The sequence below is a fragment of the Prionailurus bengalensis genome, chromosome A1 (assembly GCF_016509475.1).
Source record: "Prionailurus bengalensis isolate Pbe53 chromosome A1, Fcat_Pben_1.1_paternal_pri, whole genome shotgun sequence".
Lineage (NCBI taxonomy): Eukaryota > Metazoa > Chordata > Mammalia > Carnivora > Felidae > Prionailurus > Prionailurus bengalensis.
The window spans coordinates 45,035,792-45,055,996 of NC_057343.1; the positions used below are offsets into that span (position 1 = coordinate 45,035,792).

Here is a 20,205-nt window from a genome sequence, read left to right on the forward strand (position 1 = left end):
TTTTTGCAAAGCCATAAGACAATTTAATTTAAAAAGTATAGTCTTTGAACAAATGGTGCTGATACAGTCAGATATCCATGTGCAAAACTTGTATTTTCATTATAACCCATACAATTTATAAAATGTACTCAAAATGTTAATTCAGTGAAGAAACTTCAGCATTTAGCATTACATTTAGCATTACACGTGACTACTATTTGGAGAGGTTAAGCATGATCTAAGATTGGCATCCTTGTTGGTCAGAACCTGAGTCAAGTTTTGGAATACAGACTTAGATGCCCTCCTAGAGGAACACATTTTTATTCAAATTAAGGGCAATGAGTATGCAGAGGACTTTCTGATAAGATAGAGCAGGTAAGATAAAATGCAAATATGTCCATATGTCATTCCTTTCTTTATATCTTTGCCCTTTGGTAATACTCTTCTATACTAGCTCTGAGGTTGGCCATGGGAAATACCATGGACAAAGGAAAAGTGTAAAACATAAGGCAAGCAAGGCTTTGAAAGGCATTTCCTTTGTTGCATTTGAGACCTTTCCACCATCATGTCATTAAGTCTGAGCAAGCCTGTTTCATCAATCTGATGCCCTCTGTTAGGTGGTTATGCTGCTGACAGTCAACTGAGCGCCAATACAGGATTAAGCTTAGTTCCAAAACACTAGAAAAACTTCTCAACCAAGTCCAGCCAAATTGACAAGCTGCAAACTCATAAACTAAATAAATGGTTGTTGTTTTAATACATTGTATTTGAGGGGAAATTTTGGGGTCAAGCAACTGTTATGCATGAAATGCTAACTTAGAAAACACAAAATTAAACATGCTATAGGCTAATGAAAAATAAATTACTCAAAATTGATCATAGTCCTAAATGTAAAAAACTAAAACTATAAATCTTCTATAACATAGAAAATTTGTGTAACCTTAAGTTAAAGGTTTCTTAGATAAAATATCCAAAGCATAATCCATGAGAAAAAAATTGTTAAATTGGACCTCATAAAAATCACTGCAAGGGACAACATTAAAGGAACAAAAAGATGAACCACAGACTGGGAAAAAATGTTTGCAAAATCTTACATCTGATAAAGTACTTGTATCCAGAATACATAAATAACTCTCAAACTTTATAATAAGAAAAAAAATTAATAGGCAAACGATCTAAACAGATATTTCATAAAAGAAGATACATGGATAAAAAATGCTCAACATTATTAATGTTCAGGAGAATGGAAGCTAAAAGCCCAATGAAATACCACCCTGCATGCATTAGCAGTACCGGTGGCAGTGTGAAATGGTGTATCTATTTTGGAAAACAGTTTGACAATTTCACCTCTCAAATGACTCAGTCGTTTTACTCCTAAGTATTAACCCAAGAAAAATAAAATAGTTATGTTGATATAGAGCCTTGTATATGAACATTTATAGTAGATTTCTTTTGTAATAACCAAACACTGGAAACAACTGAAATGTTCATTAACAAGTGGGAGCAGATGAACAGACTGTATTACAGTACTTTGCTTTATCTGTGGGGGATGTGCTCCAAGACCTCCAGGGGATGCCTGAAACCATGGATAGTACTTAACCTTAAACAGTATTTACTGTTTGTCTTTTTACATACATAGCTCTAATAAAATTTAGTGTGTAAATTAGGCACAGTAAAAACAATAACTAATATATAATAGAACAGTTATAATCGTATACTATAACAAAGGATATGTGAATGTGGTCCCTCTCTCTCTTAAAATAATTTATTGGGCTGTACTCACCCTTCTTTTCTTTTCATGATGATGGAAGATGATAAAATGCTTCCGTGATGAGATGAAGGAGGTGAATGACATAGGCATTGTGACTTAATAGCTTACTATTAAGCCTACAGACCTCTGACAACAAGTCAGGAGGAGGATCATCTGTTTGGGTAACTGAAACTGTTCAAAACAAAACTGCAAACAAGGGGAGACTATTGTAGATCTACACTATACAATGGAATACTACTCATAAAAAGGAAAGAACTATAGATATATGCAACATCATAGTTAAGTAGGCTTAGTTCAGAATAATTATGCTGAGTTAAGTAGGCTTAGTTCAGAATAATTATGCTGAGTGAAAGAAATATGTTCTTTCACATATCTGAGTGAAAGAAAGACAAAAAATAAGCCCTGTGACTCAACTTAATTAGAATTCTTAAACATCCAAACTATTGTGACATAAATCAGATCATTAGTATAGGATGGGGCGAGTTGGGGCAACAAGATGGATCAGAAAGCATGTGATGGATATATTCATTACCCTGTTTGTGGTAATGGTCCTATGGGTATATACAGAGATCAAAACATCAAATTGTACATCATATATATATGTATGTGTATGTATCATGTATATCATATATACATCATATATGTATATACATATATTATTACATATAATTGTACATCATATATATGTGTATGTACATATCATGTATATATATGTGTGTGTGTGTGTGTATATATATATATATATATATATATATATGCAGTTTCCTGTATGTCAATTATTCATCACTAAAGCTTTTAAAGAGAATAATAAAATGCCAACAAAGATGTTTAGTACCTATGTATTCTGAGGGCTTTAATTCAAACTTTGCTGACAAAATTACAAAGATAGTATATTGTAATTTAGAGAAATTGAGGGTTATGTGTTTTTTTTTTTCTTGAAGTTTATAATATAGATAACATTATAGTCATGGCAGCTTCACATATGCAATTATCATTTAAAATACTTTATCAACATATTGTTAAAATAATCTCATAAATGTAAACCTAGCATATAAAATGGTGTGTGTGAATGGGTGTGTGTGTGCATGTTAGTCTCTTTACCTTGCCAGATAGATACTTGAAAAGTGATTCAGAGATATTATGTCAGTGTAATGAGCTAAAGGATATGTAAGATATTTGTTTGTAAGACCAAATAGTTCAAATTCAAATATTGAGTCTAGCATTATACTTCATAATAATTTAGATAAAATTTTAGCAGGTATTTCTCCTTCCTTTCCTAGAAAAATAAAGGCAGAGGTGGGGGAGAGGAAAAATGCGAATTTTCACAGATTGACTATAGATTAATTTTTTCAGGTTACTTATGGTAACTTTGGATGCAAATTTGGAGGATATAAGCATTGTGTGTTTCAAAGAGCTAAAATATTCTATTTTTTCCACTTGGAATATGTCCAATGAAAAGACCATTTGTAAAAGCCAGAAGGCACAAATGGAATATTAGTGAGTGTTGAGCTTGAATCCACACAAATTGAGCTACCTCGTGCATGATATTTTTCTTCATAGAAAATATATAGATATATACCAAATGGGAAAGTATACACGTTTTTACTTTAGGTGCCATAGAAAATCAATTTAAAAATATCTGATACTTAAATGAAACTTTGGGTACTGAAGGAGCCTATCACTGTAATAAGAGAAAGCCCTGAGAAATTTTCTTAATAAGGAAATAGTTATAATCTCTTTTGACAAAGGGATAGGAAGGTTGTCTCCAGAAGTGATTAACTGAAAGGCTCAACACATCATCAGAAGGTGACCATCTTCTCAAGTATGTTGTTGTTTCCCTCATAGCTGCCATAGTTTCAAGCTTCAGATTGGACAGAAAAACACCCATCGGAAGAGAAACTATTCCTTCATGCATGTTTCTCTTCAATCAGTGAAGAAATCTTTACTAAAAGTTCTCCAGAAGTCTTTCTCCAGGTTGCCTTAATAAAAATTGTATCACATGACCATGCTTACCTCAATAGTTAGCAATATGGTAAAACCCCAATAATTGATTTTGACCCTATATGAACTAGATTGATAGAATTAGAGCCACTCTCCCTTGAGCCAACTTGGGGAATAAGAATGGAATGCCTTTTGAATAGAATACTTCCAAATGTTTACTACATATATCTATAGCCTCACCTCAAGTAAATGTTAAAGTGACTGAGAATTCCAAATATATATCAGTGGACTTAAGCTGGTTTTCTACAAGAATTTATATTTACATTTACACTGTATTGGAATGAAGATATGTAAAATAAAATGGGGAGGAAAAAGTGAAGATTATAGAAGAATGGAAATTTATGATGATGTATTTTTAATGGACAAGTGATATCCTATTACCAACTGTGCTGTATAACCATATTTGATCTATAAAATCAGTTACATTAAAAAAGAATTCATTTTACCAGATAGATACAAAAATTGCCTATAAAGTCCATAAAGTAAATTAAATCTATCAAATCAATTTATCTATCCATCTATATCTATCTATCATCTCTATCTTCAGTAGAAAGAGAAGTAATATCATTACCACACTAGAACTGAAACAAAATTAAAAATTAATATTTAATTAATTCATAGAAATTCTTAAAAAGTAAACATTTTTCTTAAAATACTTTCAATTTATAGGAAACTTACAAAAATAGTACAGATTTCTCATATTAAATACCTACCTATTTTATGTTGTTATTAACATTTTACATTAGTATGATACCTATGTTAAATTAATGAACCAATACTGCTATATTATTATTAACTAGTCCATAATTTACTCTTATTTATTTTTATTTATTTATTTTTTACCTATTTAATAGCCCTTTCTCTGTTTCAGGATCTCATGCATGATACCATATTTCATTTAGTGTTATGTCTCCTTAGGCTCCTCTTGGCTGTGATAGTTTCTCAGACTTTCCTTGTTTTTGATAACTTTTTTGAAGAGTTCTGGTTAAGCTTTTTGTAGAATGTGCCTCAACTGGGATTCATTTAATTATGATTACACTGGGATATGGATTTGGTCTCATCACATGATATCAAGGGTACATACTGTCAACATGACTTCTCACTATTGATGTTAATTTTGATCACTTAGTAGGCATAGTGGCCACTTTTGGGCAACCAACTGGAGCAACGGAAACCTGAATACAGTAAAAGGGCCCACAGTGACCCCCAGGGCTGAATACAAAGAGGCTCATCAGACAACCTACCTCAAAATATCCATAAGCCTTCGTTGACCAATGGGTTACTTATACCTGGACATATGTACCAAAAAAGGAAAAATCCATGTCTCCATACTTCCTCACCTTCCTCACTTTTCTACAGCCTGTCACCACTGCCTCCTGGCAGACAGTCTCTCCTTTGCTGTCCTGACCCCTGCTCCCTTGCAGTGTGCTTCTACCTCCTTTATTCTGCTTAGGTGATTTTTTTCACCACCCGAACTGCTGGTCTCCATCCAATTGGGTCGCCCAACAATAGAAGTAGTGTTTGTCAGGTTTCTCCACTATAAAATTACTCTTGGATCTCCTTTTCTCTATTGTGCTTTCTGGAAGGAGGTCCTTATGAATGGTCACACTTAAAGAATGGGGAGTTGTGCTCTATTTCCTTGATGGCATATTAATTACATAAATGATGTGGAATTCTACATGAGAGGTTTGTATATTCTTGGTTATTTATTTACTTACTTAATAATCTATATCATCAAATTCCTAAGATTTTTTGAGTGTTTCAAAAAAAAGCAGGAGAGTTAAGAGAATGTTGGTTTGTATCATTGTATTATTTTTAATAGGCTTACATATCTTTTTAACAGCTACCAAAAGCAGTTGATTTTTACTGCACTTTAGACTTCTGCTACCATCAAATTATTTATTCCTTATTCTAATATGCTCCAATTACTGGCTCCCAGGTCTCCCTCTCACCTTTCGTCTGGAAGAAAATCTTGGTTTTTCTCTAAAAACTTATAGCAAACCAGTTTTATAAGACAGAATGACAAGCTATGCCTAGAATATTCTATAATCTTAGAGCTTATTAATCAATAAACAATGTCTTTCCTGTATTCTAGTCATAAGAAAAGCACACTTTATGTTTTTTAACTAGTAAATATATCTCAGAGTTTAAGTGCTCACTGTTTGAAAAGTCAGGGAAATCTCTACGCAAGAACCCATGAAAGGGTAGTTTTAATAATAAAGGCTGTCATTTTTTTTCTAATTCTAACTACACATCTTTTACTTTAAAAAGTCCAGGGGTGCTTGGGTGGTTCGGTCAGTTAAACATCCAACTTTGGCTCGGGTCATGATTTCAGAGTTCAGGAGCTAGAGCCCTGCATCCAGCTCTGTTCTGACAGCTCAGAGCCTGGAGCCTGCTTTGGATTCTGTGTCTTCCTCTCTTTCTGCCCCTCCCCTGCTCATGCTCTGTCTCTCTCAAAAATAAACATTAAAAAAAAAGTAATAAATAATTAAATAGTCCAATGGGTATCAGAACTAAAAAAATTCAGTAGTTCTCATTTACCTAAGTTGTTTTAAATCCAATATTCTCAAATATCTATGATTTGGAAAGAACAAGGAATTATTTACTGAGAAAAATCTTCACTTTTTCTGAACATACCTTTGACCCACATTCATACACAGGTGTTTAGCTTACTTGATTTTAACCATAGAATATACTCCTTAATTTTTAGCATATCATAGCTTATAACTCTGTCTTTAATCAACTACATAGATTTTTTTTCTACTTCTAGTACTTGCTGTAGGATTTAATCCAACTGAGGCTGTCACTCAATACTTAAGGAAATTCTGGTTGTGAGAAAAATGAAAAATAAAAAGGATCAACTCATACAAGTTATCTAAACTTGTACTGGAAGTAACAAAATTTGTCTACTGGTGTATCAAACATACCCCAAATATACTCACTTGGCTCTTCTAAAATTAAATACTTTAGGGTACCTTTAGATGGAACATATAATTTTGAGTTCAGCATCAGTAATACCATTCTCTTTAAATTAAATGTACCCATAATCCAACTGAGTTTGATCCCTGAGTTTTAATATTTTATTGTTTGATACATGAAATTATTAGTAATTTGTGTGTCTGGGCAACATCATTTGAACTTGAATCAGCCAACAGAAGAAATAGCTCCATATTTCATTATTATATCCACTTTTAGCAAATTAGTGAAGATGTCTGAAGTACATCATATAGTGTTTTACAAATATTCAGATATCCAAGGATATGCTCCTCAGACTTCAATATTAGAAACCTGTGTTTTTATTGAGTAAAATATTTGTTTTTATTTTATAACATAACTCATTATGCTTCTTTCTTTGCCTTGGTGACTGAGATGTTAAAACAAACTGGTGTGTAATTTCTATGAATACAACAGAAACTTAAGACTCTTATGGTGCAAATCATACCAAAGGTGGTGTGGATTTGAATTTGGATGCTCTTTTCAGGTCTTTTTTACTTGAATTTCAATGCCTTACACATCATAGATACTTAGGCATGATATTAAGACTAAAATTATAGTCTTGTGCCTTCTGTAAATGACTTTTTATATTTGTTATTCCTTTATTGTTCTACTTCAGTCAGAAAAATAGAGGGGAGATTGAAAGGGATAACTATAAGAAAATATAACTTGTCACTGGACAGATTTTACAGCAACATTGCATAGAAGTACGTGCTCATAGAACTAGGCTTGATTGAAGTTATCTACAAAGTTGCTCCATCTTGGGATGCTGAAAGATTTTATGCACTAAGTTGGATGGTTGTAATGTGGAAATAAAAAAGGCTGCAGTTTTGACATTTTATTACCTGGCAATCTCCCCAGATTGAGAGTTCTACCTGTGAAGGCAGCCATACACCCACTGCCTCTGTACTCCATGGCTTCTGAGTTGCCAGATGTTTTTTGTTTGTTTGTTTGTTTGTTTGTTGTTTGTTTGTTTAACAGATAACTTTCTTTGGAACACTATCTTGGCTCTCAAAATACGCTTAATATGTTATCTTAGTCCTTTACTGCTATCATTATAGATCATTTCAGAGCTTTACCACTTTCATTTTCTGACTGTAAGTATTCATATTTTTCTTGAAATTTTCACATATAACAATCCATAATCATAATCAATATTTCTTAGCCTCAAAATAGTTACAAAGTAACTATGTAACTATAGTTACAATAGTAACAAACGATATGTTATCATATGAATGTACAGTTAACTCTCCAATACATATCAAAACACTACCCTATACATTATTGATACCTTATTTCTCTCTCTTATGTATTTTACTTTGAAGTCATTTTAAGCCATTTTGTGACATGGCAAATTCAAATTAAATGCATACAAAAATGAGGTTTGTACTTGAGGTCCTGAATATATTTTCTGTAACTTAACTTGATAAATAAAATAATAATTTGTCAAAAAATGGTTAAATGTCCTATTATAGTAAAAATGCCCCTTTATCAGAAATTACAGCATGTAGTCCAAGAAAACACATAAAAACTATTAATGACATATATTTCTAAGTATTGTTTACATTTTGCAGACACGGATGTGTCAGAAATGAAAATGTCATATGTTAAACAAAGTAATTTTTATAAGTCTCACAAGAGAATTCTGCCATTACTAGTCCATATTTTCTTTATTGATATTTTATTCTGCACTATGCTCCCCCCTCAATGCTTCCCCCTCCACTCCCCTAAATATTTCTTCAGAGAAGAAGAAAGATGGGGTGGGAAATAGATATCAGACTTGCATGAATGCCATTTAGTGGAATATTTTCTCTGGTGGAGGAATGTATGTGCTATGATGTGCCTAAGGAAGCTCAAGTGCAGTCTAAAGGAGTCAGGAATCAAGGTATTCCTTTATTATGACGAGCATACCATCCACTTCTGGCTGAAATGTTTCCCCTGTGGGACAAAGCATTTAAAATTAAAGTGCTTAGAGTTCTCATCATAAAATTTCCTGTCTCCAACATGAAGGAAAAATCTCTCCTGAATGAAAGTGGTAAACCATACAAAATGGTAATTTCTGGAAGACTTCAGAAGGAGGCAGTGACTGGAGTTGTTTTATTTGCTTGTTTTTGTTTATTGTTTTCAGTTTTTTTTTTTATAACACAATAGTATCTGTGCAAAGAATCAGCTCTATCAAATTTTAAATGCAGAGCATTGAGAAATAGTCAAAACACAACTAAAGTAATATTTGAAAAGATGTGTATTGTTGAGAAACATATGTGAAGTTGGTGCTATATTTTTCCAACTGCACGACAAAACTGAATGTTATGAGGACAGAGATGTGTGTAAAACATCCTGAAAATGTTAAATGTTAAACATGTAGTGTTTCCTATAATTCTTCTTATTTACATAAAAACAACAAAACAAAATTAGACTTAAATTTGCAGTTATGAAATTGTGAATGTCCAAGCTTGAGGATGATATTTTAAATGGTGCTATTATCAATCATAAATTGTTCTCCATTTGTAGCATTGATAAACTTTCCTCAGGTTATTCATGATTTTGTATAAAATGAAATTAACTGTAAGAAAAAATTTTGTTTGATGGCAGTTCATACTTGGAAAATGGAAGGTGGCAATAACATAAGTACATATAAGCAGCCTCTCTCTCATATTTATCAGTCAGAAGGTTGAATAACTTTAGATCTAGCAGAAAGCACATTGAAATGTCATTGGGAAAACTAGACCATGCTTTCACATCCATGTAATTATGTGGATCTGTCTCTAATAAGATATTTTCATTTTTGTATCTGACAGTAAGATTTGACTGTGTAGGATGGGATAAAATATGCTAAAATAATGAATGCAATATGTGATAAAAACATAATTAAAATATATAAGGCAGCAAAATTACAAGTAGGTGACCTAAAAAAATGTAGCACTAAAAATGTATATAAAATCGTACATATGAATTAGAATTCATATTATGATACTAAAGCATATAATAAATCAGTTCAAAATTAATAAATGTTGACAAAATTATTACTCCCTCCACAGTTCTGTCTTCAGCTTCATTAAAAAAAATTTTTATTTGTTTTTGAGAGAGAGCACAAGGAAGGGAGGGGCAGAGAGAGAAAGAGAGACAAACATGGAATCCGAAGCAGGCTCTAGACTCTGAACTGTCAGTGCAGAGCCAAGGAGGGGCTATGAGATCATGACCTGAGCCAAAATTGGACACTTAACCGACTGACCGACCCAGACACCCTTCCAGCTTCACTTTTTATAATGGGTTGTACAAAGGATTTTATGAAACTAATAAAAATACCTTTTACGAATAATCATAATTGAGCACTGACAATATGCTAAGAATTATGCTAACCTCACTTAATTTTATTTAATTACTCTTTAAAACAATCCTCTTACTTAGACATTATTATTTTTCCTTTTTATAGTTGACTAATATTAAGACTATAAATCTAAGTAATTTGATTTCTGTAGGTATGAAATGGGGGAGCCCAAGGGATATAATAAAAATACTTGTGTAATAAGAAATAAGTACCTGCCAATTAGAATAAATGCCCAACAATTCAAATGACCACTGGACTGCAACATCTCAGTGAGTTCTGGTTGAATATTTGTCTTGGAAGTCCAAAGAAAACCCCACATATTTCTGATGTTAAATTCTACATGATATCACTCAAATGTAACAGAATCATGTGTACAGATATTTTGAGATTAGAGTGATGGTTCAATAATCCTGAGAAAATATAGTCAAATATAAGATTAATGCACAAAAAATACATAGCATGTATTCTTCACGCATGCTATAGTGGCATATGATTCATTTTCTGCCTTCCTAGCATCCAAAGCATAATGTAAGATCCAAAGGACATGTAAACAATTTTCCTGTACAATATCTAGTATGAAAAGGAAAATCTAAAAAAATTCTAAGATTGTGAGCAACAATAACATAAAATCCAAGAAGGCTTTTTTAAGAAGGCAAAGTTGATTATAAGATGAGACCTGAGAGATTTTCCTTACTTGGAGACCCAGAAAGCAAATGTGAGTTACAGGGCAGAAGAGACATAACCTTTCCTCTATCTCTAGTAAATATTAAGTTTCACAAAGCAATTTCTTTTTCAATCTGTCTATGAAATCCCATAGCATGAAGCCAGGATGCAGTTCAGTAATAACAATAACAGAACATTGTGAAATATTCAGAAAGTGTACATAATTTTCATTATTTATTTTAATACAAAATTTTCCCTAACTTAGTTTATATTATTCATTGTTACACACACACACACACACACACACACACACACACACACACATGGGTTCTTGGGTTAATGAAAAGGGAGAAGTATGATGGCAATATACAACTGATTTATTTTTATTTTTATAATTTTTCCTTTTTTTCTTAATGGATATATAGGTTATTTCAGCACCCTATGGAAATTATTAATTCAAAATTGTAATTGATTGGTAATAATAATAGATAAAGCCAGTCTTTAAAGGTTCAATTTATTAAATTGAGGAAAGAAATTTTCCATGTAGTAAAAGTTCTTACTTTAAGACTAATATTCTGCTAATGTGCTTGCATAATTCATGCCACTTGAATTAAACCAGTAATAAAAATGCAACGATAATTTACTTTTAATTACAACAAAAAACTCTGAAGGGAGTTTAGAATATTCAGTCCAAGCTGACTATATTGATGTATACTTTTTTAATATTAAAACAGAACATTAAACATCTCAGCTCCTGTGTGTGTATATTTATTTCGTTCAAATGTTTTGAAGTAAGCAGAAGTCATTTTAACATTTGTTAGCATGTACTAAGACTTTAATTAACTTCAGTGGCACACAAACCTTTTTTTTTTTTTAATTTTTTATAAGGAAGTTAACTCTTCAGTATGATGAAAGGTTTGCCATTTGGCAGTTTAATTTTCTACCTCTCTTCTTAATACCACTGTTAGATGGACAGCTTCCTTTATTTAAACCGTGTCCTTATCAGTTCTCTACAGGACCTGACACACTTAGCTAGTAACCCTGCAATCCCATCTCTCACATTTGTTAGAACTCTATTTCCTTACGCATCAATGAACACAGTATATTTTCAAGTATGTCCAGATAGTGGGGACTATGTAAAAGATAAACCAGAAGGAAATTTCTATCAACCTGAAAGCAACTTTAAAACACAGTGAACTCCAGAGCATTCTTTTCAAATATATTACATTTCCTCTTTCATTTTCACAATGTGATCATCAATTTTTGGCTAGAACTGAAATATGTGTGCGTACACATATCTACATATATATTTATTTATATACACAATCAATATAATAGTCTTCAAAATTTGCTTTCTACCCTTCTCTAATGAGAAATATTAGACTGTGTATATCAAAAGTATGTTTAGATGAAACGAAGACAACAAAGGTTATTTTAAACCCTAAACTCAAAAGTCTCTCTATACTTGAGTGTCTTATGGTTTGTTTCCCTCTCTCTATTTTTTTTGTCCCCCTATGTTCATCATTTTTGTTTCTTAAGTAGCACATATGAGTGAAACCATATGGTATTTGTCTTTCTCTGACTTATTTCACTTGGCATAATGCATTCTAGCTTGATGAGGTCCCAGTAGTTCACTTTTGCTTTTGCATCCAGTCTACATTTATATTTTGTCTTCTGGACCCTAGTGTGACCTGATTCATGCATTGTGCTTACATATTATTAGCTGAATTTTAGTTTGATTTTAAAAAACTGATATGCAATCTTATAATTATATATCCTTTGGATTGCAACTAAGAATTCAAACTTTAAATGTAAGGCAGAATTGTTAAAGGGCACCATTTTATAATATACACTGTTGCTTAAACGGGCCTTTGTTCTCTGAAGAGCTAAGATCATACTCAGATTTCTTGCTTAAAGCCATAAAGAAAATCCAATGAAAAGTTTTAAAAAGAAGAAATTTTGAAACACTTTAAACACCCAATTAAGAATTTTGGAAACTGATATGAACCACATATTAGATATACAATTATTTCTAACACCAGTGTAAATTTTCATTTCCTTTTCATTCTTGAGCTATGACAAGGTGTGAAAAAAAATTGACCTAAAGGTGCCTTTTAAGTAAAGCTTATTTTGATACTGTAATAGACATTGTTTTTATCACTGTATCTTAATCCTTCAGACTTCTAAACATGTACAATTTTGTAAACACAAAGACCTTATTGATTTTCTTTATCCTATCTTACATATTGTTAGTATTAACCTTTTTATTATTATATATTTTTCCTTTAAAAATATTCATACTCCCTTTGAGCTATTACCATCACTGCAGTCGCCCTGGGTACCCAAGTTACTGTCCCTAGTAACCAGAAAAAAACCCCACAAAACTGTAAATATTGCCTTAGTTCTTACTGAATCTCTACCATGCCCCTGGTCTCATTTCTTCTTATTCTAATTTGTTACAGTAGGAGAAAAGAGGGGTAGACAGGGAGGGTGTCTCCCGCGTCTTACTACATACAAATTTTACTACCTGAAATTCCTTAAGGGATAATTTCTCATTCTTTGAATCAAAGATTATTAAACCCTATAATCATTGAAGTTTATCTTAGTCAAAAGTCTATTTCAAGCTATGCTATCCTTTCATTCTTTTCCTTAATATCTAAGCTAATGAAATAAATTAAGCACATAGGGTTCTTTCAAACCTTACAGAATTTCCAGATCTCATGGAAATTTTTATCTGTGTAAATCATTTTAAAGCGATCTTATGTACCTGTATTGAATACTTTATTTCTACAGCTAATAGTTAACTATCAGTTCTTGACATAGTGGATCCTCCTTAATTTCTCCAAAGCCTCTCAAACCTCAATTTAAGAAAACATTACCAAATAACTGCCCGATATCTTTACTGCTTATTCATTTTTTCCCTCTTCGATGAGGCATTTATTTTTATCCTCCTATCAAGAAAACTCTCAGAGACCAGCTAGCACACTACGTAAGTGGACACATAGACAGGTACCTTCTATTATTCCCTTCCTGTCATTTGCTCACTTGATCTCTTCTATTATTACATTTTGTTATATATCTATATAGATAGATAGGTAGATAGATAGATATAACAAAAGACAAAGTATTTTATGTTATGCCTAAAATTCTCCCAATATCAGCTTGTAAATCATTTGCTCATCTAACATTTCTATAAACTAACAATTAGAAATTTATGAACTACCAGTGAGTATGGATGTTGGAGAAAAAACCAAAGTGACAGTGGCACGTGAAAGGCCACTTTGTATCCTGTCTGTCCTCTATAAAGCAGAGCAAAATCTGGGTCATTACATTCAGCAGGGAGCTTTGAAACACCTTCCAACTTCGTGCTGCATGATGATGAGTGTCTTTTGACCTAGTTTTGAACAAGAGAAATGCAAGGTTGCCAGGCCATAGAGCCTGTAAGGATTGGATTTATGCTTTTCTGTTGCTAGAAAGATCCCTAAAATGGAAGCTTCATGATTCTTCTCTTTCAAGGAAACACTAATGTGGTTATGTTTGCCATCTCTTGGCTGAGAGGCCAAAGGTCCTTTCTGCTACTATTTCAGGCTATAAGCAGATTGAAAACAATTAAGATGGTCTTAATGGCCCTTCAGCTTGACGAGGATATAAACAGGCTACTTACTAAACATTAGGCCTTTGGTCTCCCTTTCCTTAGAAAATTTACTCCAGAAAACTTGCAATTATAAATTCTTTCTCTATCCCTTTGAGATGCTAATAATTTGAAAAGCCTTTTTGCCAGTTTTACAAGCCAGGAATCTTGCTCTGAAGGATCCGGAAGCATTCTGTTTGAAATGCCAACTTCAATGATGATAGCATCCTTATTTCTCAGTTCTTTGTGGGAGAGTAGAAGTGTACTTTGAGTGAGTGCCTTGCTCTAAGTTTTAAAATTACATCATATCGTAAAGGAAAAGTTTACTTTTACATCTGCAACCGTAGATGGCCTGTGTTCTCTCTCATCCTAGCATTTAAAAATCTTCTCTCCTTCCCCTTAAATACTGAATTCTGCCTCTCTTCCCTATTGCAACAGCCTTGTTGACTCCTTTAACTTTGCCCAGTGTAATATTTACTTTGACAAAATAAAATTTAAAAATAACTGAGGCTGGGAAATATCCATGTCTGTCCATCACATTGCTACTTTGAGATACAGCACCCAGAGCAGAGGCATTTTTCTTTTTCAAAAAGGCTTCACTTACTGATTGTTATATTAGCAAACTCCTCTGGATGAGAAGCCAAATCCTCCAGGAACACAGATTCCCAATAGTTTTATAGACTTTTCGTTCTAGTGGCCAATCTTTACCAAGTCATCTTACTTTCCCTGTAACCCGAAATACTACAAAATCATAGCTCCTTACACTGGGGTCCTCTGATTTGATAATCAGGTCCTAGCCTACCTTTTTTTGTCTTATTAAATACCAGGATTGAGAGTTCAGGCAAAATGAACCCCCTGCCATTTCTAAAATATATATATATATATATATATATATATATATATATATATGTATATTACATCAATTCATTCTATCTGCCTTTGCTTCTATACCAAGATTTTATTATAATGTCTCCCCTTACCACACTAATCTTGGAAATTATTAAAATGTTTTAAATGAATATGAGCCCTGATAATGCCTGGAGAGGCAGGTTTTATGTCTTCAACTCTCTTTTAATGTATCACCTTATACCGTATTCATTCCCTCATTTAACTTCTCTACTTGGACTGTGAGCTTCTGTAAGACAAAGGCATGGCTGATTCATTGGTTTATTCTCCAGAGATACAGCTGATACTTGCACCTTTGAAACATTCATCAAATGTTTGCTAATTGGCAAACTTATCTGAATGTGGTAAACATAACATAGTGCAAAGGCCATTAGGAAACATCAACATAGGAGATCAGGAAGAAAATGCTTCAAAAATTAGTCACTTTCATAACTCTAAATACCTTAATTGTCCCTTTCAACTACATTTGTCAAATCCACATTAAATGTTCTGTGAAGATTTTAATGTTAAAATAATATATTACAAGGAGAAAAGAGTTCTTTCAACCCATACTTTCCAAAAGGAAAACAAATGAGAATCTATTTCCTTGACTAATGCTCTAAGTATGGATACCAACAAATTTTTATTTGAGAACTAATAACCTCTCCCCAGCTCATTCCATTGACTATTTTTATAAACTTATTAAATCCTTTGTGGAAGGGAATAGGATATATGTATACATATATACATTTTTGATTTCACAACAAATGAACAAGTAGTCTGATTTTTCTGTTAGATAATCTTTCAGCTGAAAAAAATAAAAAATACAAACTAAGCACATTTTTAAGCTTTAAATCCTATACCAAAATTCTAAAACTCACAAGACAGCAACATAAAGCTATAATTCTTTTTACTGTACCTGTATATGCAAACTGGACAAGGTCCCAGAGGGCATTGGGGTCTATGCCTTCCATCTTGATCTCCTCTTGTTTGGCTTCACAAACATCACTTGTAAACATGGCAGCAAAATAGTCGGAGACTGAGCTCAGGACAAGCCTGAAAGAGTCATAGGATCTAATTTAGGTCACAAATGTAAAGCAGCAAAATGTTAAGTACTAATAAGAATGCAGTATAGACTCTATTTATCTACCTATATAACATCTATGTATCTCTGTATCATCAATCTATTTACTGCCCTACAGATTGTACTTTTCAAAACTAAATTAGGATCTTCTGTTCCACCTTTGGTCACAGAACATTCTCCTACATTTTCGTCCATCATTTTAAACAATTTTTTTTTTCTTTCTCACATTTAGTTCTTTGACCCTTGTAGATAGGAATCCAATTTTATTTCTGTCTACATACTCACCTACTTTTTACCATGTTATTTACTAAAGACTTTGATTTGCCCTTACTGAATTAATGGTGCCATCTATATTAAAAATTTGAGTCCTGAATGTGTAGTTATCTGTGTCAGAGATTTCTATTGTTTTTTGCTTATTTACCTGTTCTTGTGGTAATATAGTATTCTTTTTAATACTATGATTCTAAATATGGCTTTATAACCAAATGAGGAAAATCCTCGTCTTTATTTTTATTTAACTATTAGTGAAGTTTTATTCTTCATTTAAAGTTTAATGGAATTTTGTTAAGCTTTTCAAATAAGTTAAATGGAATTTTAATTAAAAATGCACTGGGGGCACCTGGGTGGCTTAGTTGGTTGAGTGACCTACTTGGTTTCAACTCAGGTCATGATCTCATGGTTTCGTGGGTTTGGGCCCAACATCAGGCTCTGTCCTGGCAGCTCAGAGCCTGTTTGGGATTTCCTTTCTCCCTCTCTCTGCCCCTCCCCCATTCATGCGGTCTCTCTTTCAAAATAAATAAATAAAATTTAAAAATGCACTGAATTTCTGATTTTATTTATGGGGATCACTGGCATATTTATAATTTAAAGTTATCCAACACAAAAGTATAAAATATCTCTCCATGTAGTCAGGATATCTTGTCTTCTTTCTATTCAGATTTTAAAATTTTCCCTAAAATTGTCTTGTATATTCTTGGTTGCTTTCTTCATACTTTATAGTTTTGTTGGCCTTATGTGTCATAACTTAAGACAAATTCTATTATTTGTTGGTTTTTGTTGGTTTAAAATCCATTAGTTGAAATTGTCATAAATCCATCTTTTATCTGGCACATTTATTGAATTATCTTACTAGTTCTTTTGACTCTGCCACTTTTTTTTCTAGGTAGATGATTATAACACCTGTAAATAATCTCATTTTGACCCATTCTTGTTTATTTTCCATAACACTTTTTCTTTTGCTTTTCTTAAAATGTCCTCCAGGACCTCACGTGCTCCAGTGTTGTGTTGAACATACACTCTGCCAGGGGAGAAAATTTGTGTATTTCTCTATCCTAAAAGGAACACATCTAAAGATTCTCCTTTTAGTGAGATAGTTGCTGAATGGATTGGTATATAATTTTTATCACGTCAGAAAGACCCCTTTAATTTCTAGCTTTGCTAGCCACTTTTGTAATTTATATGGGTGTTAAAATTCATAAAGCTCCTTTTATGTTAATCACAATTATCTTTAGGGTTTTTTATTTATAGTCACAAGAAAAATTAACCTATAAAATTTTATTTTGTGGTATTTTCTTATCTGATTTTTGAATTAATATTATATAACCTCATAAAATGAGGTGGCATCTTCACGTCTTTTAAATTTTATATAATGATTTATAGAAGAAGGCAATTAATTTTTGTTTTAAGATGTTCTAGAACTTACCCTAAAAATTTCTTGGTTTGACTATTTTGAGAAATGGTGACATGATCTCATTTCAATTATTTAATAAGCGGCATGGCTTATTTTTGTGCTCCATTTCTTCAACATCAACTTTTGCATTGAACATTTTTAAAAATTTACCCATCTTATCTAGATTCTCAGATTAATAATGTATATTAACATGTAAAAAATTATGCTTGGCTTTAGGATGCCTGGGTGGCTCAGTTAGTTAAGCTCTTGGTTTAGGCTCAGGTCATGATCTCAGGATTCATGACTTCAAGCCCCACATGACTGCTGCTAGTGCAGAGCCTGCTTGGGATTCTTCTTCTTTCCTTCTCTCTCTGCTCCTTCCCCTCTCACTTTCTCTCCCTCTCTCAAAATAAATAAATGAACTTTAAAAAGTAATATTAAAAGTTAAAAAAGTATATATTTTAATGTATTTGTTCATTTGGGTTAATCTTTTTGATGACTTTTTAAAAAATTTCATTCATTAATATTTTAATTGCATCTTTTTCTTGTGTATATATGTATGTATTTTTTTAAAAGTGCTTTTTCTTGAGTAGGTATCAGAATTTATTTTTTCTGTAAAGAGTCAGATATCAAGTATTTTAGGCATTGGGATACACACACACACACACACACACACATATATATATATACACACACACACACACACATATATATATATATACACACACACATATATATATGTGCATATATAAATATATTTCCCTTTTCAAAAATGTTCATTTCATTAAAATACAAGAATGAATTTTAGCTCATGATCCATTCAAAAGAATCTGTACACCAGATTTGGCCCCTGAACAGAAGTTGGCTGACTCAGTCTAGAGATTGAAATTTTGATTTTTAACTAATAATAGTATCATCAAATACAATGATACTACTTTATGAATACTGTAAAAGCCTTACAACAGCATAATTCTACTTACCCAATCCTGGGCAATCAAAAATAAAGAAATTTATTTATTTATTTATTTATTTATTTATTTATGCGTTTATTTATTTATTTATATTTTGAGAGAGAGAGACAGAGAGAGAGAGAGAGAGAGCTCCTGCACACACACACACACACACACACACACACACATGTGAGCAGGGTGAGGGGCAGAGAAAGAGGGAGAGAGGGAATTAAGCAGGCTCCATGCCAAGACCAGAGCCTGACTTGGGGCTCCATCTCACACCCAGAGATCATGACCTGAACAGAAATTGATTCCAATGCTTTACCAATTGAGTCACTCAGTCACACCAAGAATTTTTTTAAAGAAGAATGTATATGCGAAGGTAAATAAAAAAATATTTTATATTTATCCCTTTCTTCATCTTTTCTGGGCTCTATTCATTTCTGAAGAAGTAGACTTCCATCTGGTATCAATACCCTTTAACTGGAAGAACTTTCTTTAGTATTTATTGTACTGCAGGTCTGATAATAATAAATTCTATCAGTTTTCATTGATCAAAAAAGGTCTTCATTTTGGTGTATTGAAAATATCTTGGGGAACCTGGATTGCTCAGTCAGTTAAGAGTCCGACCCTTGGTTTCAGCCACGTCATGATCTCACAGTTCATGGGATAGAACCTTGCACTGAGCTCTGTGCTGGGAGTGTGGAGCCTGCTTTGGGATTCTCTGTCTCTCCTTCTCTCTCTGCCCTTCTTCCACTCGTTCTTTCTCATTCTCTCAAAGTAAATAAATAAACTTAAAAAAAAGAATATCATACAAAAGTTTTTTCATTCGATATAGAATTCTAGCATTTGGGGCTAGAAAAATAATAATCTGTTATGATATAGGGTCTAATGTTTATAATAGAAAATCAGCTTTCATTCTTGTAATTGTTTTCCTGATGTACTATGTCCTTTATCTCTAATTGTTTTTACTTTCTTCCCCCTTTTTATCTTAGGATTTTAACAGTTTGACTGCTATGATGTGCCTCGATGTGGTTACTTGGTACTTACTCTGATTATGGTTTTCTGAGCATCCTGGAGAAGTGAATGGGCCTTTTGACAAATTTTAAGTTATCTGCAGGGTGTCTTGGTAGCTCAGTCAGTTCAGCATCCAAATGTTGGTTTCAGCTCAAGTCATGATCTGATGGTTCATGATTCAAGCCCCACATCACTCTCTGCACTGACAGTGTGTGGAGCCTGCTTGAGATTCT

The 20,205-nt window shown here is 32.7% G+C and overlaps 1 protein-coding gene across 1 annotated transcript in view; it reads right to left on the bottom strand.

Annotated features, from left to right (window-relative positions):
• Positions 1-20,205, bottom strand: part of KLHL1 (kelch like family member 1) — a 367,352-nt gene that overhangs the window by 206,918 nt on the left and 140,229 nt on the right. Inside the window, exon 3 of the mRNA XM_043580333.1 lies at positions 16,172-16,308. Coding sequence (XP_043436268.1) covers positions 16,172-16,308 — 137 coding nt within the window. The remainder of the gene's footprint in view (positions 1-16,171; positions 16,309-20,205) is intronic.